Source organism: Notechis scutatus, chromosome 9, assembly GCF_049901735.1.
Source record: "Notechis scutatus isolate UNSWTSFEM ecotype Mainland chromosome 9, rNotScu1.2, whole genome shotgun sequence".
NCBI classification, from domain to species: domain Eukaryota; kingdom Metazoa; phylum Chordata; class Lepidosauria; order Squamata; family Elapidae; genus Notechis; species Notechis scutatus.
In genome coordinates, this window is record NC_142017.1 from 5,715,480 (window position 1) to 5,740,293 (window position 24,814).

A 24,814-nucleotide genomic window follows, 5' to 3' on the forward strand; every position below is an offset into this window, starting at 1 on the left:
AAACAAGTGATTTTTTAAATCTATGCAGATCTTTGAATTGTTTTCGTATAGATGCTTTAAAATGTATTAAAAACTCTGCATAGAATATGTGCACTATTTTTAAACATTGACAGACAATAAAGGAACAAACTACCTACCTATCTACCTACCTTCCATCCATCCATCCATGTACCTTCCACCATCCATCCCTCTTTCTATCTACCTACCTACCTACCTTCCATCCATCCATCTATCTATCTTATCTATCTACCTTCCATCCATCCATCATCCATCTATCCATCCATCCATCTATCTATCAGCATCCATATAATAACGGGTATAAAATTGTGTGAATGGATGGATGGATGGATGGAGAGAGAGAATGAAAATAGATGTAATTTATGTCTTACACTAAGTCTTAGATGTAGAATAACTATTGTCACTTTGAATGTACGCTAATTGGCAAACATTAAAATGAAATTTTGTTGCATACAGCTCTCAATGGGTCTCCAGCTCCAATATACACCACATTTCTGTTTTTAATGGGATTTTTTTAAAGCAATGATTTATTTATTTGTTTATTTGATAGATATTGATGGCTACCTATCTCATACAAATGGCACTGAAAAAACCCACTGTACGAAACCAAAAAGGTTGGAGACCCCTGATCTAGAGTTTGCACAAGTCACTCTCTCTGCTTGTCCTTCCTTCAAAGAAATTGACCTATGGCAAAACTGCCAGTCAATCATCGTTCGCTTCCTCCAGCTTCAAGCTGATTGCCGAGGGTCTCCATATAAGCGAGATAAGGTATTTTTTTTTTTCCCGTGCTCCGTTCATTTGTGCATCTGCAATTGGGTCCTGAGTCTGTTGGTTCTTCTCCCCTGTTGTGGTTCACCAGCAGCCTGTGCAGACGGCAGCGGAAGCAGACAGTGGGGAATAATGTGGACCAGTCCGGGAATCTGGAGAGGATTTGGACGAGGGTCCTGCATCCGATGCAGAGATGGGGCCAAGACCATCTGAGTGTGTGGTGCTGCCTTCGGAGCCTCTGGAGTCTGGCAGCAGCAAGGCAGAGGACCCAGGGGAGCCTGTTCCCAGTGTGTGTGTGTGCACAGAGCTGCTAGAAGGCAAGAGCAGCTGAGACAAAAGGGGCAACTCGGGAGTAAGGCTTGGAGGTGATTGCCCCTCCCATAAGGTATAAAGGACAGGCAAAGGTGACGAAACCTTTGCAGGAAGCAAAGTGGTTTGTTCGGTTCAGATTCATTCTTGAAGCTCTTTGTACTTCAGTTTTGTTTTTTCTAGTTCATTGGACACTTTTGTTATTGGCAGCACTTCACAGGAAGGAAAGGTGGGTGCTTATCTCGAGGGACTGTTTGACAATTCATTACCGGCTGGGAATGAAAATAATTCCCAGTGTTGCAATAAAACAAGAAGAGAAGGTCTGGGAAGGAGAGTTGAGTGTTAGAAAAAAGCAAAAGCAAAACCAAGAAATAAGCAAAAAGTCCATAGAGATTCTCAGTCCTCCAGGTCATGGTTGTCCCAAAGGTGCTTTTTCAAGAGGCAACTGGACTTTCTTGGTTTTTCTTTTTTTCTTTTCAAGAAATAAGCAATGACACTGAAAGGTTGCTAAGTTGCCGTGGCATCAGCCCTCTATTGTACTCGGAATCTCTGCATAGCCCAACAGCTATCGTAGTTATCACGCATCTTGCCCAAAGAGTAATGGCGGTGCCAACAACTAGCTATGCTGAGAAAATGGAGAACAGGAAAATGACGGAAACTTCACAATCAGGAACAAGAAGCCAGATCTTGGGAAAACACATCATGGCTGCATCTGCAGGAGGCCAGAATATGGAAAAAGAGAAAAAGATCTCAAGAAAACAAGCAAATGAAAACTGGTTCTGGGATGGCATTCATTCGACCATGTTGGTCATCATCCCCAGAAGAAAAATGTTTCCAGCACAAAGATTTGACTCAATGGCAAGCCTCTTCTTACAAAATTGAGTAATTATCATGCAGTTAAGGGAAAGTGGTGGGGTGGAAACTAGAGGTGGAGCTCTCGCCTCACAATCATGAGGCGGTAAGTTTGATCCTAGGTAGAGGCAGGTATTTTCTCTCTCTGGGCACGATGAGGATATATCTGCTGAACAAAACTCTGCATTGGTGACAGGAAGGGTATCTGGCCATTAAATGATCTGCTAGTTCCATTCAGTTGTCAGACGCCGCCCCGCATGGGATTATGGGCTCATTTAAATGATGATCATCATCATCATGGGGTTAAGGGGTTTCCATCATCTCAGAGCTCCTTCCTTGGTGAAGCTTCACCTTTTCAACCCTAGCTTTAGAAAGATGCTACTATGCTGGCACTTCTGCACCAATGTGATGCCAATATGCAAATTATTTGGAACAATGCACACAGAAAGCATGAGCGGAAAGGTGTCACAAAGGCAACCCCAGGTAGCCCAGGGTCATAGAGGTGGGGAATTCATTCAGGTATCTCCATCCAAGTCAAGAGGGACCTTTTGGTGTCTAGTGTTAGGACTTAGTAGATTTGACCACAAGGTGCAGCAGTCTTGTTCTCAGGTGCCTTTTCCAAGAGGTCTTGGCGCTACCTCAAAAGCTCAAACAAATGAGGACAGCGAAGTGCTGGAGATGCTTCCATGGAACTATTTTATGTTGCCTTTGCTGTTTTAGGACGAGGAGAAGGTACCCATTCTTCTTTCTGTTCTTTGGCTTGCTAAAACAGTGTTGACATGTAGGAACCATTTGGAGAAGCTTGTATCTAATATCGGTTTTGGATTCTAGATGAAAGAATCAGAGCATCTAATAAAAAAAAGTGTTCTAGACCAACCTGTAGGACATTGTTCAAGTTGTTATTAATGGATTTCCAAACAGTCCATCAAGCAATGATACTTGGAAAGGGCATCAGTAAAAGAAATAATATTGTAAAATGCTGTCAGATGAAAGGTTTGTTTGATTCCCAGAGTAAATGTGAGGATTTCCTTAAGTGTCATGGGAAAAAAAATATCAAAATATACAATTCCAAAGATGTTTCCACAGTTTTCAAAATACTGAGAAGCATTGCCCCCTTTTATTGAAATAATAATATGCAAATATTTCATTTTGTTTAGGAAAGCAATCAAGGATGCTATTCCCCGTAGCCTATAAAACAATTCAGAATATTCTACATAAGAATATTTTCAAGGGTTTATCCCATTCCGTGAGGGCCGTTGGCCAATCTATGTGGGACAGTCTGAAGATCAGCTCTCCATCTGATGAAATTATTTGCTTTTCCTGCAGTTCATTGGAAAAAATCCTGGAGTTTTCTGGAGCCAAGTGGTACACGCCAGGTCTCGAACCAGTGATAGTCCACGACATCTTATCAGACAGCATTCCGGACAAGGACAACGATTGCATGGAAATTACTGCGATGATGCATGAAGCGAAAGAAAATGGCGATCTATTGAATAGCACTTCAGACCTGAATCTAGAAGATGACTCAGATCTGAGCAACATGCCCGTCGATCTCCAAGACTACCTGGATGAATGGAAAGGATATAGTACATTTCCAGGCCGTGACCTCCAAGCTGATGAGACAACAGCGAACCTAATGGATCAGATTATGCAAGGAGAACCTGAAGAAAAAGGAGAAGAAACTAGAAGTCATTCTGGACCACCTGGAGAAGACTAAGAAATGTAGAATGAAGGACAAATCTACATGAAGTATCGGGCCTGGAAGAATAACAAGAAGATTCTTATGCAAGCTATTTCCTTTGATTCTAAGAAGAAGGGATCTTGGCTTATAAACAAGCGTTACTTCAGATTTCGAAAGCCTGGTTGGTTAAGATCCAGAAAGTCTTCAGCTCTTCAACCTAGAGCGAATCCCAACAAACTATTTATTTGATTATATCAGCAAGGCATTTTTCATATCTGTTTTTTTTAAACACTGAAGCTAGAGCAGGGATAGGTGACTTTTTCTGCAGAAGGTCCTGTGTGGGTAGATCTTAATCAGTGGGTGAAATTAACTATGGTCTCTTTGCACTTCCTTATCCTTCTGACATTCGTTTTTTCCCCTTTTCTTCAGAGCAAACTAGTACGGATCACTCTCTTCAGAAGTCTAAACTTTGACTTGTAGGCAGCTTTGGAAAGAGGTACCTCTCAGGAGGCAGGTTATGTCCCCTTAAAATATAGGTATTCTTTGCAGATTCTGGATTTCTTCACAAAACCTTGTTGACTGATGATTGTGTCGTACTACATTTCTACCCTGTTTATTTCCTTTTTTTAAATAAACATTTTTAAAAACACTTGAATCTGTCTATTTCTTTAAAATGCAAGGAAGGTAAGTCAACGCTGAAGAATTCCACAGGAAAAGAAAGGGAAGAAATAGAATACCCCTTGTCCTCGTATAAAATATTGATAAGGGCAGTAGGCTTCTATTCTATCAGAAAATTTGAAACTGTATTCTTTAAACCTGAATGGATGCTCACCTCATCTCACATGGTATATTAAAAAAAAAAAATCAAGCATCTTTTAAAATGCGAATCTGTTTTCCAACTGAGGTTTGGTGGTGGGAGGGGTGTTTTATTAGACATTATTTACAAAAAAAATAAATTGCTCTATGTCTGTAAACAGAGTGACATAAAATAGAAGAATGCATCCTGGTTCATACACAATGATAGTTCATCATTTCCGAAAGCCCAGTTTGTGGGATAAGGGGAGTGTGCATATGAGATCTAAACCAGTGGTGGGGTTCAAATTGTTTTACTACCATTTCTGTGGGCATGGCTTGGTGGGTGTGGTGTGGTAGGTGTGGCTTGGTGGGCGTGGTTTGGTGGGCGTGGCAGGGGAAGGATATACTGCAAAATCTCCATTCCCTCCCCACCCCACTAACCTGCTTTCCAGCTCCCTTCTCCTGGGCAGGGCAACCAAAGAAGACCCAGCTGATCAGCTGGGACTCAATGGGAGGCAGAGAAGAGATGGGGTTGGCAGGGTCAGTCAGAGGTGGGATTTGCCGGTTCTCCGAACTACTCAAAATTTCCACTACCGGTTCTCCAGAACTGGTTAGAATCGGCTGAATGCCACCTCTGATCTAAACCATATTCTTCAGCTGACAAATTGTAGTATTTGAAGTCACATAAACTAACCCCCCCCCCAAAAAAAAAATAATAATCTGTGACCCAAGCTCTGTTTTTGGTGGGCTTTTATTTAAAAGTTTGAGGAACCAACTTCAGATTCCTTTTCTTTGAAAAGTTTCTCGCTGTGACTTGAAAAAATGATCTGCTCACTCAATTTTTAAGGGTGTCAATCATTCTGAATTCTGCAAAATGAAGAAAGTCTCCCACAATCATATTTTTTTTTGGGGGGGGGAGGAAATCTTTTAGGCCCCCAAATCTCATCTTTTGAAAATTAATACCTCACCCCAACATCAAACAACCTATTTCAAGGTCCTGTAGGCCATCACAGCTGAAAAAGAATCATGTTGGACTGGAAATTACCAGCCAGAATTCTCAGAAATTTAAACGACAGTGCAACACTTCTGGTAGCACAATTCTATTATTAGATGGTAGCAGCTATTTTAAACCATTTTATCTTTTGCTGAGAGATTGGATTAGAGATTGGTAAATCAGAAGGTCCTGCGCTACTGGTTTTTTTTTGTTAGTTTTGACAGGAAGCAGTTTGAATGTTATATTTATAGTCAAAAAGCTGTCTGCTCACATACCAGTAGAGCTTATTTCAACCACGGTCTGCTTAACTGGCAATAACTGATAAATATTAATCCTTTAAAAATGCAGAGACTGAATGGAGACTGTTTCCTTCATTTCCATTTACTTTAACAAACTCAAGGGGACCTGAGGCATCTGGGAAATTGTAGCCTAGAAATATCTCTCATTGGTGACAACCCCATTCTGAATTTTGATTTTCTGGCTTGGTGAGAAATCTGACTTGGTGAGCCCTTGGCAAGAGGTAGATGGTCAAAGAACGAATGGCAATCCAGAAATCAGAATGCAGAATAACAAAGTTGGAAGCGACCTTGGAGGCAGAAGACCTTATTCCATTCAGATAATGGTTGTCCAATCTCTTCTTAAAAACCTCCAGTGATGAAACACCCATATAAAACCCTGAAATATGCTCCAAATTCTATCATCATCATCAATTAACTATGATGAATGTAAAGTATTTCCATTCTGCCCTATTGTTGAGTTTTGGAGCTGCTTATACAATATTTTTGTTTTCAAAGACCAGTAGACACAATCTCTAAGAACAAAGAAGCCAAAACATCTCATGTGAGATAAAGTGATATCAATCCACTGATCTTTAAAAATGTTTTCAAAAATCCATGTGCCCTTCCTCAGTTTGTAGAGTCCTGGTTCCTAGCTCAATCAATCCAGACATTTCTGGCGGAAATTTTTCATGGAAAAGTAGGAAAATAAGTATCCGGGGCAATCAATACATATCCCAGCTTCACTATTACACACAGATATTTGAAGATTGCTATTCTCAACACTGACCAGATTATTGGGAGTGTGCCAGGATCTTGTCCTCATATGAAAGGAACCATATCATATTTCAAAAGGTATCATATTTCAAAAAATTCAGAGTCCTCGTGCCTTTTTGTAGCAACCACCTTCTTAAAACAGCACAATGAGATTAAAAATGAGGAAGCTCAGCTAAACTTCCTTCGTTAGAATAAAATAGAGAAGTTGACAAAGATATCTAAAGTGAAAGTCAATGTTTATTTGTCTCTGGAGAACTCAAAAGGAAGCCAGAAGGGTTGCTATCGCCGCGTTTTAGAGGCAAGAGCCTCACAACGTATGAAATCATTTCCAGAATTCTACCAGGTCAGGATTTGGTCTGTCTTAATTAAGAGTAGGTAAGTTTCAAAATGGTGGGATATGCTTGCTTGTGATTTTTGCTTAGGACTATATCTATTCCTAACTGTATTGTTTGTCCTGTTAGAGAGGACAGTAGGCTACATGGTTGTAAGAGAGTTCTAATGCACCTTATGCAACCAAATAGGGTGAAAACATGTTTGAAAAGCTTCCTGTGGTATGCTGTCAGATTTCTCAGGTAGAGCAAACAAGAAACATGTCCAGTTGAGATATTTCTACTTTATTGTAAGGCTACGTTAACTAAACCTTGCAAGTCTGATAGGAGAAATCTCCCGCCATCTCTTTGATAAGTTGGGGAGGCTTTTTTCTTATCCCTGTTATGCATCTGTGGGCCATGTCCCCTCTTATCTGTTCATTCCCTAGATAGCTTCTCTTCCCTCCACCTTTCAAGGTCATTCCCGCCTACCATTATACGTACCAATTACATTTTTCCCTGGAAGCTGTGCGATGGATGAAAACCAGTCCTACTCAGGAGCAAAAGAAGGGCAGGAAGACTCCACAGAGACATCCAAGCCTCACAGAGTCCATTCTGGTGACAAGGACGATTATGAAGACATGAATTCATGTCAAGCAACCCAGGAAGCAAAAGAGACCACCAACCAACCAGGTAAGCCATTTTATAGGATAGGCAGCTTGCTGTCCTCCAGATCAGGGCTCTCCAACCTTGGCAACTTTAAGACTTGTGGACTTTAACTCCCAAAGTTCCTCAGCCAGCAAAGCTCTGGGAACTCTGGGAGCTGAAGTCCACAAGTCTTAAAGTTGCCAAGGTTGGAGACCCCTGCTCCAGATCGTTTGCATCCCAAATCCCATCAGCCCCACCATTGGAGAGGCACTGCTAAGAATTGTGATCCAACACAACCACCTACCTGTGGTTCTGAATTCAGTTGCCCTTATTGGTTCATTCTGATTCTGAATTTGAATAAACCGGCCTTTTTACAGGGATGTCCATGTATACACTCCAGAAAGTTCAGATTAGAGTGAATGGGGATTTGACAGAACTGAATAAATCCAGAAAGGAAAAAGATGGGGGGAAGGGTCTTTTATCCCCTTTATTATTTATTTTGATGTTGGAACTACTAAACAGGGACATTTGATAAGATAAAAGAGTAAAACAATTACAAATTAAAACACATCAAGTATATGCTTTGTGCTTTGGTTGATGACTTGGTTTTGGTTTTGCAACAGCCGCTAGAGAATATTGAATATGCTAAGAGGAAGATTAAAACATTTGGAGAAATGGCGGGTTTGAAAATATATAAGAGATGACGATTCTGCTCAATGTACTGCATTGCATCCAGCAATCATGGATTGTTAACTGTGGCTTAACTCAATGTAGTCTATACAATTTTCCCCTAGCATTCCAAGTTAAAATTATTTCAGTGCTCTAAAGATAATAATATGAAATATCTTTATTACAGCCTTTGAATGGCCCTTACAATAAGAATACAGTAAAAAGGAGAAATAGTTTAATACGGCAATTAGTTATCAGGGAAGAGGCAAAATAGTCATAGGACAATAGAACAGCCTAGCTAATGAAAACTTTTCCACCATTGTGTAACTGGGGGAAAATATTTGGCCCCCTGATATGCGAGTATAAGGTTAGCATCCCTTCAAAAAATAATAAGCAGAATTGAGAATAACTTTATTTTCATTTTGAATGTACACTAAACAGCATACATTAAAATGAAATTTCATTGCATACAGCTCTCAAAGGGCCACTACCTCCAATATAGTCCACATAATTGGTGGGTGGGAGATGGAGGGTGATTTTATTATATTAATTTATTGGATTCTTCTTACTAGTTTTACTGTTTTAAATGTGGTTTTATACCTTGTAAGCTGCCTTCAGTCACCATGGGCGAATAGGCGGCAATATAAATCCAATAAATAAAAATAAATAAACATTACAAAAAGATAATGCATATACTGTACCCACATACCCACATATATTACATGACACAGAGAAACAACACAGTCTAGTTCGGATGTATCATGGAGAGAAAAACCAACCTTGCGAGTTTACCAGATGGATGGCATAGGGCGGGGTGTTAAACTCAAGGCCCACGGGCTGGCCTGGAAATAGCAAAGGACCAACCCGCAGTGCTTCAGCCAGTGAAAATGGATCATGCCCCCCACCCACTCCGTTTTCACTGGCAGAGGGCCATCGAAACAAACTAACAACAAAACAAAAGGAGAAATGTTTCCCCTTTTGCGTTTGACCATGCAGAAAGGATCAGGAAAGGAGAAAGGGAAAAGAGGAAAGACCAAAAAAAAAAAAGAAAGAAGGGAAGATGGGAAGAGAGCAAGGAAGGAAAAATAAGGAAAAAGAGAAAGGAAGAATAAAGGAGAAGGAAGAAGGAAGGAAGATGAAGACGACAAAGACGAAGACGAAGACGGAGGAGGAGGAGGAGGAGGAGGAGGAGGAGGAGGAGGAGGAGGAGGAGGAGGAGGAGGGGAGGGAGGGAGGGAGGGAGGGAGGGAGGGAGGGAGGGAGGAAGGAAGGAAGGAAGGAAGGAAGGAAGGAAGGAAGGAAGGAAGGAAGGAAGGAAGGAAGGAAGTAGATTATAATGAGAGTGAGAGTGAGGTCTCAGGGAAGTCCTGCCTTAGGACTTGGCCACCACAGGTGCCCCCGACACGAGTGATGTTGAGCTGGCCATGCCTATGATGGCCATTCCCACCTCCAGTCACACCCACCCACCCCAGCTCTCCGAGGTCAAACAAAGCCCTGATGCAGCCTTCAATGAAATCAAGCTTGACACCCCTGGTATAGGGGAACAAAGCTATTACAGAATCTGGTAGTCCTGCTAAAAATACTTCAAAACCTCCACCCAGAGAGGAGCATAAAAGCATACAATTGATCTTCATAATCCTTGTATTTGGAAATGATTAAGGTGACCAGAGCAGGTCTTGGGGCATCATAGAAAAAACACCCTATGGGAACATAAGCTAGGGCTTCTACTTCCTGGGCAAAGCCTCTGTGAATAAGGGATCTTATGAAATCTTTCCTCCTGTAAGAGTTGATGATAAGGGATCAAATCGAAATCTAGAAAAGGCCCATCTCTATTTGCTTGGCCTTGACCTGTATGAGTCCCCCATGCGATCTAAAGATGACATGAAGCTTACAATCCAGGCCATTATTCTAAATCAGCACACTGTCTATAATCCATGGCTCTAATTTTAGATGAGAAAAACCCCAACTCTTCCATGACAACTAAAGAACTTCAGGAATACTGGCGGAAGGAGAAACGAAACTGCCGAGAAGTCAAGGTGCTTTTTGAAATCCCATCAGCCAAAATTGTAGAGAAGGCTTTCTCTAAATATGTGGTAAGTTAATAAGCTAACGAAAGAGTGATCATGGTGGAGGTGGTGGTGGTGGAGGAGGAGGAGGAGGAGGAGGAAGGAGGAGGAGGGAGAAGGAGAAGGGGAAGGAAGAGGAGGGGAGAAGGCAGAGGGGAGGGGAGGAGTAGGGGTAGGGGTAGGAGGAAGGAAGAGGAAGAGAAGAGGAAGAGGAAGAGGAAGAGGAAGAGGAGGAGGAGGAGGAGAGGGGAGGAGGAGGAGGAGGAGGGAGGAGGAGAAGGGAGGAAGGAGAAGAAGGAGAAGAAGAAGAAGAAGTAGAAGAAGAAGAAGAAGAAGAAGAAGAAGAGAAGAAGAGGGAAGGAGAAGGAGAAGGGAGGAGAGGAGGAGAAGGGAAGGAGGAGAAAAGAAGAGAAGAGAAGAAGAAGAAGAAGAAGAAGAAGAAGAAGAAGAAGAAGAAGAAGAAAGAAGAAGAAGAGAAGAAGAAGAAAGAAGAAGGAGAGGGAAGAAGAGGAGAAGAAAGAAGAAGGAGAAGGAGGAGAAGAAGAAGAAGAAGAAGAAGAAGAAGAAGAAGAAAGAAGAAGAAGAAGAAGAAGAAGAAGAAGAAGAAGAAGAAGAAGAAGAAGAAGAAGAAGAATCCTAGGGCTTGAAGCAACCTGTGTTGACCTAAGATGGCTCAGTTTTCTAGCTGAATAAATTCCCTTTCATCAGTTGAGTCAATCACTACTCTAATAACTTCATTTGGGCTGGATAGTTTCATTTGTTGTACTAAATCATGGTTAAGAATGTAGTGGTTAGGTTAACACCACATTATAAGCCACAAATATAGTGATTATAGCAATTACTGGATTAAGCTACATTGCACCTTAGCACAAGCATCGTGGTTTTGAATAGGGTGGTACCCCAGTTGTAAACCATAGGTTGTGGCATAGCATTATGTGTGACCCAGTAATTCACACAAAGTACTAAGCCATAAGTACAGTACTTGGATCATGGATTGTTGAATAAACCATGGGATATAAAAACATATAAGATTAAACCATCCATCATGGCAAGAAGCAGGCACACTCGGCTAAACTAAAACTGCAAATATTAAAAGTAACACAACCCATGTTCAGAGTATCTTCCAGATGACTGGGACTCCCTTTCCATCCGACGTTCCTAAAATATTTTGCTTGTGTATCCCTTCTAGAAGTACCAAATCATCATCATCCAGACTGGCAGCTTTGACAGCAACGTATCAACGATTGAACGCCGGTATTCTGATTTTGAAAAGCTGCACACAAGCCTATTTAAAGAGTTTTACGATGAAATGGAAGACCTTGTCTTTCCCAAAAAGATTCTGACTGGCAATTTCATGGATGAAGTCATCCTGGAGAGAAAACTAGCTTTCCAGGATTATTTGCGAATTCTATACTCCATGGAGTTCATCAGGACATCGCGAATGTTCATTGACTTCTTAACAAGGCCTGAGCTGGAAGAGGCCTACAGCTGCCTTCGAGGAGGACAATACACCAAAGCTTTGGAAGGTCTTCTGGAGGCCGTAGCTTTGCAAGAGAAGCTCACAAAACACAGGCCCATTCAGTTGGTTCCCACCCTATGCGCCATCCTTGTATGTCACAAAGATCTGGAGAACTTCAAAAGTGCCTTCGAGTTTGGAGAAAAGGCCCTACAGCGTTTAGAAAAACACCCCGGTCACCGGTACTACCTACCATTGCTAGAAACAATGATCTCTTTAGTATATGAGCTTGGGAGAGATTTCTTGTTCTTCCAAAAGAAGATGGAAGAGAGGAAGGCCAAGAAACTTCCACAGAAAATGTTGACGCTGAAGGAACTGACAGTACAGGAATATGTGTAATGAGGGGAAGAAAGGGAGAGAAATATAATGCAGCTTTTGACGAGACAGGAACATTTTCCCAATAGAAAGATTTGAAAGATATTGGGAACTTAGAGGGGAAAAAAATATATGAGAACACCAGTGGTGGGATTCATTTCTTTTTACTACCGGTTCTTGGTAGGTGTGGTGTGGCTTGGTGGGCTTGGCAGGGGAAGGATATTGTAAAATCTCCATTCCCTCCCCACTCCTGGGGGAAGGTTACTGCAAAATCCCCATTCCCTCCCCACCCCACTAACCTGCTTTCCAGCTCCGTTCTCCTGTGCAGGGCAACCAAAGAAGACCCAGCCGATCAGCTGGGACTGAATGGGAGGCAGAGAATAGATGGGGGTGGAGCCAGTCAGAGGTTGTATTTTCCAGTTGTCTGAACTACTCAAAATTTCTACTCCTGGTTCTCCGGAACTGGTCAGAACCTGCTGAATACCACTTCTGGAGCGGACAGCTTAATACATGATTTGTTTGTTGGAGAAAGCAAAATTTATCACTCATTCTTCTTATGATAAAATTCAGACATCACCCAGTGGAAACATTGCAAAGAGACCCAGAACTGTTTTTTAAAAGTGTTTCCTTGGACATCATCTAATAACTGTGCAGAACTTGATGCTGACAGTTTCCAGAGTTGGAATTTCCTTTCTTCCAGGACAAGTTGTGTTTGGACAGTAGAGTGGAAATGAGAGACATCTCCAACTCTTTGGAGCTGAGAGCTACTGTCTCTATGTGTCTGTACCCTTATTGCAGAGATACCCTGCCTAAAAATCCAGGAATGTAAGTGGCCACTGGAAACTTGGGGTACAACCCCCAGAGTCCTTACAAAAATTGCCCTCAGATTGTATATTTTTAATCCAACTGGAGGAGGAATAATGAAAGACACTAAGGGCAATCTTGTGAACTAGACTGAATTGAGCTCATGTGATTCTAATCCCATTTAAGTGTTAAATCAAATTAAATGAGGTTTAGGTTTGGATCTTGGCTTGGAAGATACTGTTTAAAGACCAAGGACAGAACTGTGTAAAGAAATTATGGTGGGCTCAGACATCAGGATGGTGCACCTCCATTATAGGTGCCTCCATTGTAGGATGGTGTACCTCCATTGTAGCCAATCACAGGTACAGACCTAAAAACTCTATGATAACCTTGCTTAGGATCCAATCTGAATTGGTCACCGGGACCAGTCTTCGGAGATTTTGGACTCATGCTGGAGCCCACCTTCAGGGAGTCCAAAGGCTCAGAAGACAAAAACCTCTGGTCCCAGTGACCAACCCAGATTGGATCCTGCAAAATTATCCTGGGATAATGTTTAACATTCTATTGGGTGGGTAAGAGAGATTTTTTTGGCTTCATGTGTTCTACAGCAGTCCATGTGGTTAATTTATGATTCACCAAAACCCAGAAAATGTCCCCTATCAGCAAAGGAGTTAATTGTGTTGTGTGAATGCATAGACACCCTTGGTTGTATCAGGGTAAGCAATAAAGGACCACCAGTGGTGCAGTGGTTAGAGTGCAGTACTGCAGGCTACTTCTGCTGACTGCCAACTGCTGGCTGCCTGCAATTTGGTAGTTCAAATCTCATCAGGCTCAAGGTCGACTCAGCCTTCCATCCTTCCAAGGTGGGTCAAATGAGGACCCAGATTGTTGGGGGCAAGAGGCTGACTCTGTAAACCGCTTAGAGAGGGCTGTAAAAGCACTGTAAAGCGGTATATAAGTCTAAGGGCTATTGCTATTGCTAAGTATACTAATATAGAGATAAACGGTTCTCTTTTGATTAGATTGTTAGTTTGTGTGTTGGCACTTCAGAAGCTTCCATGAGCCCTTGTAAAGAAACCAATCACGGGTGACAGACCAAATGCAAATCCTATGCTATTTCATTTCAAAAGAGACAGGAGATGGCTAACATCTGCCTGATGCTTTATAGAAACCTCCAATGACACATTCGTGAGCATGTAACATCTGGGTGGAACAGTTTGAACATCCTCTGGGATCCGTGTTACAAGTTATTAATGTTTGAGCCCATTTTCACATCTGTTAAAATTACTGGGAATAGAGAAGTTTACCTTTGATGGTAAAGATGTTGAGAACATAGAATGAATACTGTTAGATAAGAGGCACATACCAGAAATCCAAGAAGTCGAGAGTAACCCAAGACTCTAGGACAGTATTTTTTTCACCTTGGCAACTTTAACTCCCAGAATTCCCCAGCCAGCATAAATATATTTTCTAAATATAATTAGAAATGATGCTCATCCTTCTCAAGGTGATTATCTGCTCTAAATGTCAGGGTGGCATATAGCAATAGCCCTTAGACTTATATACTGCTTCACAGTGCTTTACAGCCCTCTCTAAGTGGTTTACAGAGTCAGCCTATGGCCCCCAACAATTTAGGTCTTCATTTTACTGACTTCGGAAGGACGGAAGGCTTAGTCAACCTGGAGCTGATCAGGATTCAGCTCTGACTGGATGGTGGAGAATGGGAGGATTTATATTCCTTGCAGACAGCTGGTCATTTGTGTTCTTTTTAAAGAGTCCTTGAAATCACTTGGAGGTTTGTTTGTGTCCTCGGGGTCACCTGAGTGGTGTAAATGGGTGTGGAGCCTTTTTGCAAATGACCAGCTGTCTTCAAGGAGTAAAAATCCTTCCGTTCCTCACCATCCAGTCAGAGCTGAAGAAGCTTCTTGGATGAGAAGTGAAATGTCCTCAAAGACAAACCAGAAAGTCCAGTTGCCTCTTGAAAAAACACCTTTGGGACAACCATGACCTGGGTTGACGGAGAATCTCCACAGACAAATCTGGGTCCTTCTATTACCAACCTCAGAAGGACGGAAGGTTGAGTCAACCTTGAGCCGATTATGAATTTATGGTGCCGCTAGATGGTGCTGCCACATTAAATGCCATCTGTAGTTCTAGGAGCCTGTCATAAAACCAGCCTCTTCCTTCTTTTAGGAAAAAAAAAGCTAAACTTTTTATTTTTCCCAAAAAAGAAAGAAAGAAAACAATTGGAATTGAGACCCGCGATTCAAAAAAAAAAACAGGCCATTTACCTTATTAAGGATTTAAATTTGAAAAAAACTACACATCCAACACAGTTCCACTGCAAGCTTTGAATTGAGGAATTTACCTTTCTAGTAATCCTTGAGGACAATTTAATATCTCCCTTTATCACGAGGCTGTATGAGCCAGGCTGGAGAGAGAGCTGAAAAGAAAAAAAAAAAAAATATTGCAGACTTTTAAACCTGGTGAGTTCAAAGCTGAAGGCACAGCTGTGCTTCCTTCCTTGCACTACCATTTCCTCCTGATCAAAAGGAGGCAAAGTAAAACTTGAAACTCTTTAAAGAACTATCGGATAATGAGGGGAGGGGGAGAACAAAAATGAACCCTCTTTCACTTTGCATGATTCAGAGGACAGTTGAAATTCAGTGTATTTCCTAGCTGATTTTTATTTTTTATTTTTTTTTGCTGCGATGAGAAGTTGCCTCAGATTGTTTAACCTCACTGAATGTTGAGAACCGAGAAAGTCAAGAAGAAAGAGAAAGAGAAGGAAAGAGTGAGAGAAGGGAGAGAAAGAGAGAAGAGAGAGAAAGAGAAGAGAGAGAGAGGAGAAAAGAGAGAAGAGAGAGGGAGAAAGAGAGAGAGAGAGAGAGAGAGAGAAGGACAGAGAGAGAAGGAGAGAGTGAGAGAAGGAGAGAGAAAAGAGAAGGAGAGAGAAAGAGAAGAGAGAGAGAGAGAAAAGAGAAGAAGAGAGAAGAGAAGGAGAGAGAGAGGAGAAAAAGAGAAGAAGAGAGAGGGAGAAGGAGAGAGAGAGAGAAGAAAGAAAGAGAGAGAGAAGGAGAGAGAAAGAGAAGAAGAAGAGAGAGAAGGACAGACAGAAAGAGAAGGAGAGAGGAGAGAAAGAGAAAGTGAGAGAGTGAGAGAAGGAGAGAGAGAGAAGAAAGAAAGAGACAGAGAGAGAGCTGGCCCGAACCAGTAGAATCCCACCCCTGGTCTAGATCCAAAAAGTGTCCAACCTTGGCAACTTTTAAGACTTGTGGACTTCAACTCCCAAAATTCCCCAGCATGAGAGGCTGGGGGATTCTGGGAGTTGAAGTCCACAAGTCTTAAAAGTTGCCACGGTTGGGTATGCCTGATCCAGATAAAAGCAGCACCAATCATTCACAGCAAGCAGATTCTATCTGCACTTGACTGACCTTTCTTGACGAAACAAGGCCAGGCCTGGTTAATATGTGGAGGGAAAAACTGCAGAAACTAACAGGGTCATATTGGGAAATCCAGATAAATCCCAGCAGGCATTGACAAACCACTTCTAAAATGAGATGAAGTCAACTTCAGGGATGTGGCTATATACAGTCACCAGAAACCAAGATTGATTAGAAGGGAAAAGGGTATTTTTTTTTATTATTATTATTATTATCATGCACTGAGGCCAGGTTCATAAGTCACTCTTACGCCATGAGTATGATGCAATTGGCTGACTTTACATGAAATGCTAATGGCGCACTAAACCACAGTGGCTGAACCCACAAAACAAGCCACATTATTGGGGTGGTACAATGTGGAAACTTATCTTGGCGTTTTCTTTGATCCAGCATGTTATTGCTTATTGTTTTATGTCCCAACAACGTTTCCATGGGAGAACCTCTTACTGGAATCTGACAGGCTTCCACACCCAAACCATTCCTGGTTCCAAGCTGAAGAAGATGCAGAAGCTACTATGGAATGTATGGGTTTGGGGTTGGTTCCCCTAGCTTTTAGCTGGGTCCACCTTCCCTTTACACGGCCTTCTGGGAGACATCAGCTTCATTGTCCAAGGTTGCTTGGAATCCAGTCTTAGGAAAAAATAAAATAGGGAGACCCCCAACCCTGCAGCATCTTTGATATCCAAGGATGTTAAATGAAGACCTAGGATCTCTACAGATGGTTTCAGCTGCTATGCTCGCATGAAATGACAACCCACAAATAAGCTTCTTATTTCTTCCACCCATTACATCGGCAGTCCTTGGTAGATGACACCCAGAGTTGGCCTCTCCTGATACAGATGAAGAGTAGGAAGGGGCCTTGGAGGTCATCTAGTCTGACTCCCCTGCCTGAGCAGACCCTGCACCATTTCTGACATATGGCAGTCCAGTCTCTTTTTGAAAGCTTCCAGTGATGAAATTCCCACAACTTCCGAATGCAACTTCTGTTCCATGGGTTGATTGTTCTCACTGTCAGAAAATATCTCTTTATTTCTTCTCTCCTTGATCAGTTTCCATCCATAATTCCTTGTCTGGCCTTCAAGTGCTTTGGAAAATAGCTTGATCCCCTCCTCTCTGTGGCAGCCCCTAAAATATTGGAACATGGTTATCATGTCTCCCCTAGTCCTTCTCTTCACTAGACTAGCCAGGCCCAGTTCCTGCAACCGTTCTTCATATGTTTTAGCCTCCAGTCCCCTCATCATCCTGGTTGCTCTTTTCTGCACATTTTCTAGAGTCTCAACATCTTTTTTATAGTGTGGTGTCCAAAACTGGATGCAGTGCTCTAGGTGGGGTCTTACTAAGGCTTTTTAGAGTGGTATTAGTACCTCCCTTGGTCTTGATTGTATCCTGATTGATGGACCCCGTGGTGGGATTCAATTTTTTTTACTACTGGTTCCGTGGGTGTGGCTTGGTGGGCATGGCAGGGGAAGGATACTGCAAAATCTCCATTCCCTCCCCACCCCACTAACCTGCTTTCCAGCTCTGTTCTCCTGTGCAGGGCAACCAAAGAAGACCCAGCCAATCAGCTGGGACTCAGGAGGCAGAGAATAGAAGGGGGCGGAGCCAGTCAGTGGTGGTATTTGCTGGTTCTCCAAACTACTCAACATTTCTGCTACTGGTTCTCCAGAACTGGTCAGAACCTGCTGAATACCACCTCTGGATGGACCTGAAGAAATGGATAATGATGGGTAGATGTAGGAAGAAAAGTAGAGAAGATCCCTCAAATCACCTGGTTTTATACCATGATTAATTTTGCAAAAGAAAAAGAAAGAAACTCAACTTTTCCTCAAAGGAAGAACACTATGGAGCTTAAGTCTCCCAGGAGCCCAATCTCACGTGCCAATCTTGTCTCCTTCTTTTGTTTTTCAGCCATCTCCCCACTTACATCTTCCAATTCCCTCGAAACCCACCTCCCAAGTTTTCTTTTCTCCCCCTTCTGGCTCTCGTTGATCACCTGCCCTTCCCGTTGATGTATTCCTGTTTGCCCGTTTCAAAAAATAATTTTTTAAAAAAAACAAAACCCAAAGGAGAAAGCAGGAGGGGGAAGGAGAACCAAGCCAAGCTGGAGCAGTTGGATATGTTGCCGCATCTACAGTCCTTTAATATGTTACAAGCAAATCTGGCAACTTTCAATCCTGTTTCTTCCTTTGAAACACGCCTCAGTCTGTCTTTCCCGGTTTCTACTTAGCAGATCTTCATAGGGTTTTTAATACTCTTTCTCCTTTTGCCGTGATCAAAGGAATCAGCTCTCCGTTTGCTTGTTCCTCTGATAAGTGATAAAAGGTGGCACTGAGACTAATGAGAACTGTCTCCAGCCTTCTTAATAAAACCCCTGTAGAAAAAAGTAAGAAGAAGGAGAAGGAGAGGGGAGCGAGAAAGCACAATGCACCATCAAATCTTTTAAGGGAAGAAGGTTGGGTGGGAGGGAGAGAGAGAGAAAGAAAACACTAGGTCACAAAAGCTGTGTAGGCCATCAAGTATTGGAGGGCGTTGGTTTTGCCAGGAGAAATGAAAGCAGCAGGACAACAGCAGAAGGGTCTCCAGTCTAAAAGTCCCATCAGAGATTCCCCAAACTCTGCAGCTCCTTCAGGCGCCTTCATGAAGCTTCAGATTGCTCAAGATCCTCCGATGCTGTGAAAATAAAAATGGCTTTAATAGCCCTCCAAATAACAATAATATTGGATAGTCTCATCAACTTTTGAGGGGGTCGATATTGAGCAGCTGAGGAACCCCGATCTAGAAGGTGAACCAACCAACCAACAGGGTAGATGTAGCCTTGGCCAAATTATTCTTGAGGATGTCATAGTTGTGTATGGTTTTTATTTTACAGAACGTTCCACAGGCGACTTTTATTAGGAAAGCGACCAGGGTTAATAGCAGAAAAGAGATGTTACTCCAGTCCAGAAGTCCTATCAGGAGTCCCCAAACTTTTCTACTCCTTCAGACCTCCACACTACTCTCTTCTAGCATTGATGATGTTACCTAGTTTGGGTAATGAAATGTCTGCAAGAAAACAACCAAGCTCAGAGAGCAGTAAGGACCTCACACTCTCTGTGATGACCCAGGATGGGATACAAAATAAACACAGTCACAAAAACAGGTGAAGCCCCTTTTATTCCTTCACTTTGCTTCAAAGCTCCAAATATCCTTGACTGGAGACAGAAAACTCCCACACAAGCAGTTACGAAAAGGAGGAAATGCCATTTAAACTAAAAATGCCTATAAATTATAAAGAGTAAAAACAACACCAACCACACTGAAGTAATTAAGGAAACCAGGCAAGATAAGGGCTTGAAGACTTCCACAGATATCAGAATGCACACTGGGAAGGATGCCAAACTCAGAGAGGAATGACAGATTAGAGAAATTTCCACACTTGGTTTCCAGCACTGGCCCATACGCATATCCGTCCTTTTAACCAATTCTCACAGCTGCAGCCCATGAAGAGGATCAAGGCCCTTTCTTCCCCAGTAGACCATGCCATTCACGTATCTCCCTTATCCTCTCCTCATGTTCCATGCTTTGTTTCCAGCGTTCGCCCGTACACAAGTCTGTCCTCTTATTCAGTTGTCACAGCTGCAGCCCATGAAGAGGATCCACCTTCTCCTCCCGAGTAGACCACATCTCTCCCTTATCCTCTCCTCCTGTGCCCTAGGATGGATAGGGGATGGGCCTGGGTCTTCCTCTGACTGCCCAGCAGACCTCTGCCCTTCCCCAGCCTCCTCCACAACCTCCGGTGCCACACTTCCACTCCCTGTCGGCTATTCCTTCCCTCCCTCGGAGTCAGTCTCCAACAGGGGCATGGCACGCTTTTGTCCTGGACTATAATATTCTGAGTTCCCACTAGATGGCAGAAAAGAGACTCCAGACACACCAATACTCTGCTGCCACCTGTAGCCACCTGTAGCCACAGCACAAATCTAGCAGCTTCATTCCCTGCCCCCCATGCCATAAAGAACTCCTTCAGTGGATTTCCTCCATTCTAATTGCCAAAAAAAGGAGAAAAAAGCCTTTTCACAAAATAGACTTTCAAAGGATATATTACGCAGAAATCCCTCCCTCCCAAACTTAATATGGTGCAGAGAAGGACTTGAAGCAATTTGGAGCAAGAAGCACCATTAGATATTTTAAGCTCATTATAACAAGCACAGCTTTTGTATTAAATGTGGGGGATTTTTATAAGGAAACCTATTAGAGTAGCAGAAGAGAGCAAATGACTAAGGATTGGGAACAGATGTAAGGGGGAAAGAAACCTCAGACCATAGCTAGATTTAATGCTTTCATTTTCCCAACCAGCTTGGAAATAAGAGCAGAGCATTCAGTCCAAATTTCAACATAAAGCACTTAATTTTGTAAACTTCAAATACAGGGCTGGAAAAATATATATATGCGCAGTCCTTATCTAAAGATCCTATACATTCCTTCTGTAGCTCTGTTATTGTTCTCTACATTCATTCCCGTGTCCCCCTTAACCAAAGCTGTGATTCTCTCACTTGGCTGCATAAGCATCCCTCCCCCAAATAATGCTTGTCTTAAGTGAATCACGACGGTGATTTAATAACATAGTTGTTAAATGAATCTGGCTTCCCCATTGAGTTGGCTTGTCAGAAGGTCAACAAAAGGGACGCTGCCACCGTCATAAATACGAATCGTTTGCCAAGCATCTGGGTTTTGATCACGTGCAACGGTTGTAAGCATGAAAAATAGCCATAGGTCATTTTTTCAGTGCCGTTGTAACTTTGAACAGTCACTAAATCAGAGGTGGGATTCAGCCGGTTCTGACCAGTTCTGGAGAACCGGGAGCAGAAATTTTGAGTAGTTTGGAGAACTGGCAAATCCCACCTCTGACTGGCCCCGCCCCCATCTATCCTCTGCCTCACATTGAGTCCCAGCTGATCGGCTGGGTCTTCTTTGGTTGCCCTGCATAGGAGAACGGAGCTGGAAAGCAGGTTAGTGGGGTGGGGAGGGAAGGGGGATTTTGCAGTATCCTTCCCCTGCCACGCCCACCAAGCCACACCAATAGAACTGGTAGTAAAAAAAATTGAATCCCACCACTGGACTCCAAAGGGTCTCCAAGTTCTGATATCAACCAGGAGAAAAGTAGAATTTGGGGGGTGGAATTGCATAGGGATGTAGGATGAATTTCAGCGAACTAGTTAAACTTAGTCACAGACATTAATTAAGAGCATACCCAAGAACGTGCCTGGGAAACCAAGTTCTGGAAAAGTACTTCTGGAGGTAAAGTTACACATTGATCCCTGAGTGATAATGGGATAACGCTCCATGTTTGCTGGTAGTTGCTGGTAAGTGATAAGATGGCTTTTGAACCTGAAAAAAACTAACATGCCAGAAGCAAAACAAGACAGCTAATCGGTTCCAGACAAAGGTTGTTTTCTTTTTTCTTTTTTTTCCCCTAGGCCAGGTGAGGAACATTTAATCGCAAAGCAAAGAGCAATTTGAGCCATTCCAGGGGAGCATGCTGCTGTCCCAGACTAAGCACTGCAGCCTCCTTCAAAGAACCAACAAAAAAAGCTCAGAATCGCCAGCCTCATGGTGGCCCTCAAACTTTCTACGCCATAAAGAGGGGCCGTTTAGTCTCATGGTTAAGGCAACAGGCTAGAAAGCAGCAAACCAGGAGTTCAAATCCCACCTAAGCCATGGAAGCTGGCTGGGTGACCTTGGTCCAATCACCAGGAGACGGTGAGTTCTAGTTCTGCCTTAAGCATAAAAGCCAGCTTTGGGCCAATCACCAGGACACCATGTGTTCAAGTCCCGTTGGGTGACTTGGGGCTTGGGGACAGCAGGTGATATGCTTTTCACCAGTCACCAAGAATTGTCACCAGAGGGACAGGAGTTTATTGGGGTTTTATTTTTGTGTGCTGCCTGGAGTCACTCTGAATGAATTGGGTGGCTGTATAAATTTCCTTAATAAATAAATCACCCAACCCAAACCAACCCAACCCCAATGTCTGGGTTCCTAGGAAAACACCAGGCTGAAAGGTGACTATTCTTGTGGCACACAAAGTAATGTCTTGTGCACCATCAGGCAGTGTGGTTGGCCTTATGGTGGCATGCTCTCAACCATGGTTAAGCCAAAGAGCCATAATTACGCTCACTTCACTTCCGGTTAAGTGTTTCAGAAATACACAGAAAATTGTGACAATGTTCACAACTGTTTATTCCTTATTTCGTTCGCCGTATCCCTATCAAGTATGGGCACGTAAAAATACACCCATTCTCACATGATTAGAACACAGAAACCAAGCCAGGATGCATCTTATAATGCAACTGATCAAATTGAAAGAACAGGTTCATAATGTCTACGATAGCCTTGAAATGGATTGTTGGAAGAAATGTCCATCTGGGCTTAGTTCCAAGTGAGGAGACACTGGAAGAAAAGGGGAGAGATGCTGAGAGTCTCTGGGTTTTATAGCCTCTCCGGCTTTGAAGTTCCTGGGGCACAGGAAGAGTATTCTGATGCATTGCTGTCAGAGGTCATAGCTAGCTTTGTAGGTTGTCTGTGTGCTAAGTTTTGTTGCAACTTGGTGGGTGGTGCGATGAAGGACAATTGAATGGCTCTGCTTGAAGGATGTAGATCTTTGTTATGTAGAATAGGCTGCCCCAGGCCTTTATGGCCCATTAACAAAAGTGTGGGGGGGCTGAGTTTCCACCTCTCTGAGCTTCTACTTCTCTTTTAGCGGAAATATTCTACCTTTTAGTATATTTAAAACGTACTTCATTTTTCTAGGAGAGGGGTCGGTTTTAACCTCAAACAGGAATTACCCATGGGATCCTACTTCTCCATTTACTTAACAAACCTGGTGTCTTGCAACAGTAGCTATGTTAACATCCTGGCACATAGTATGGTCAGCATCTAATCACTGAACAATGTAGATTACAGCTAAGTGAACTGTGTGAACTCAGGCAAGGATTGTGTATTGAATATACCATGATTCCACACCTTGGTTGTGAACTCAGCTTAAATCACTCAATGGCTGGATTCCTACACCCTATTAAGTCAAAACAAGCCACATTATGTGCAGTCTGGAGGCATGTCCTTTGTGTGATACCTTTCCGATTTCTGGGTAAACCCTGACTCCAATTTAATGCTATTTAAATGCTCTTGGAAAGCCTTATTTCAACTGTCATGCAAGAAACCTTGCTGGATTTTTTTTTTTAAAGCCAGAAGAAAACTGTCAAAATAATCATATTAATAAAACCACTCCTGCCCCAGTGACAGCTTGAAAACACAAGCAGAACCTCATGCCATGTCTAAGCTATCAAGAACTTGGTAAAGCCTGGAGAACTGGCAGATGCCAGTTTTAGTTTGTTTGGAAACAACGAACAGGCTTGGTTGAAAGACAAGAGTTGAATTTAGTGCCTTGTCAGGGAGAAACTCAGCAGCACTGGAAGGAAAACCAAGAGGTAGTTCCCAGAGACCTGTCAGGGGGAAAGGGTGAGAGCAGTGACGGGGATAATCATGACAAGAACAGAACACAACTGTCTACTTTTTACCTAGATCTGGGATCTCCAACGGATGGTTGCAAACGGCTCTATAAACTCCAGTGCCTTGGAGAGCTAAGTTATGGTCAGATGCTGGCATCCATCAAATAGACCTGACTGAGAGAGAAAGAGTCGGTTTAAGTCAGGGTTGTCAAACTCAGTTTCATTGAGGGCCACATCAGGGTTGTGTTTGATCTTGGGGGGGGTAACATGGCCAGGGTGGGCATGGCCAACTCGATGTCACTCATTGAAGCTCTGTTTTCGACTGTGACGGCCTCCTGCAGCCTCTGCCAGTGAAAACGCACTCAGCCTTCCCAAGCTCGGTTTCACTGGCAGAGAGCTACAGGAGGCCATCGTGGCTGAAAACAGAGACCGGGAGATGTATGCATGGCCCTCCCAAGCTCCATTTTCACTGGCAGAGGGCTGCAGGAGGCCATCGTGGCTGAAAACAGAGCCCGGGAGATGTACGCATGGCCTTCCCAAGCTCCGCTTTCACTGGCAGAGGGCTGCAGGAGGCCATCGTGGCTGAAAACAGAGCCCGGGAGATGTACGCATGGCCTTCCCAAGCTCCGTTTTCACTGGCAGAGGGCTGCAGGAGGCCATGTGGCTGAAAACAGAGCCCGGGAGATGCACGCATGGCCTTCCCAAGCTCCGTTTTCACTGGCAGAGGGCTGCAGGAGGCCATCGTGGCTGAAAACAGAGCCCGGGAGATGTATGCATGGCCTTCCCAAGCTCCGTTTTCACTGGCAGAGGGCTGCAGGAGGCCATCGTGGCTGAAAACAGAGCCCGGGAGATGTACGCATGGCCTTCCCAAGCTCCGTTTTCACTGGCAGAGGGCTGCAGGAGGCCATCGTGGCTGAAAATGGACATGACCACAGAGATGTCTTTGGACAGCGCTGGCTCTTCGGCTTTGTAACGGAGATGAGCACTGCCCCCTAGAGCTGGAAACAACTAGCATGTATATGCAAGGGGAACCTTTCCCTTTTACTAGCCCTACCCACAATGCCCCTAATTTAAACAGGAAAGGGGGGGGA

General features: G+C 43.2%; 1 protein-coding gene across 3 annotated transcripts; it reads left to right on the forward strand.

Moving 5' to 3' along the window:
* Positions 1-6,712: 6,712 nt before the first annotated feature.
* SNX20 (sorting nexin 20) lies at positions 6,713-13,015 on the forward strand. Of its 3 annotated transcripts, none has more exons than XM_087971301.1 (4): positions 6,713-6,844; positions 7,255-7,470; positions 10,045-10,187; positions 11,350-13,015. In XM_087971301.1, exons 2-4 carry the CDS (start codon positions 7,311-7,313, stop codon positions 12,013-12,015), a joined length of 969 nt encoding a protein of 322 aa, XP_087827427.1. In that variant the 5' UTR covers positions 6,713-6,844; positions 7,255-7,310; the 3' UTR covers positions 12,016-13,015. The 3 variants fall into 3 exon arrangements, with proteins under 3 accessions (XP_087827427.1, XP_087827426.1, XP_087827425.1); XM_087971300.1 differs by having other exon boundaries at positions 6,725-6,844; positions 7,227-7,470; XM_087971299.1 differs by having other exon boundaries at positions 6,727-6,844; positions 7,304-7,470.
* The last annotated feature ends 11,799 nt before the right edge of the window (positions 13,016-24,814 follow it).

Excerpts from the sequence above, each read along its gene's own strand:
- SNX20 (XM_087971299.1), top strand. The coding sequence starts at position 6,786 with ATGAAATCATTTCCAGAATTCTACCAGGTCAGGATTTGGTCTGTCTTA. Across the intron at positions 7,471-10,044 it reads AGAGACCACCAACCAACCAG|ATGAGAAAAACCCCAACTCT; the intron begins GTAAGCCATTTT and ends CTCTAATTTTAG. Across the intron at positions 10,188-11,349 it reads AGGCTTTCTCTAAATATGTG|AAGTACCAAATCATCATCAT; the intron begins GTAAGTTAATAA and ends TATCCCTTCTAG.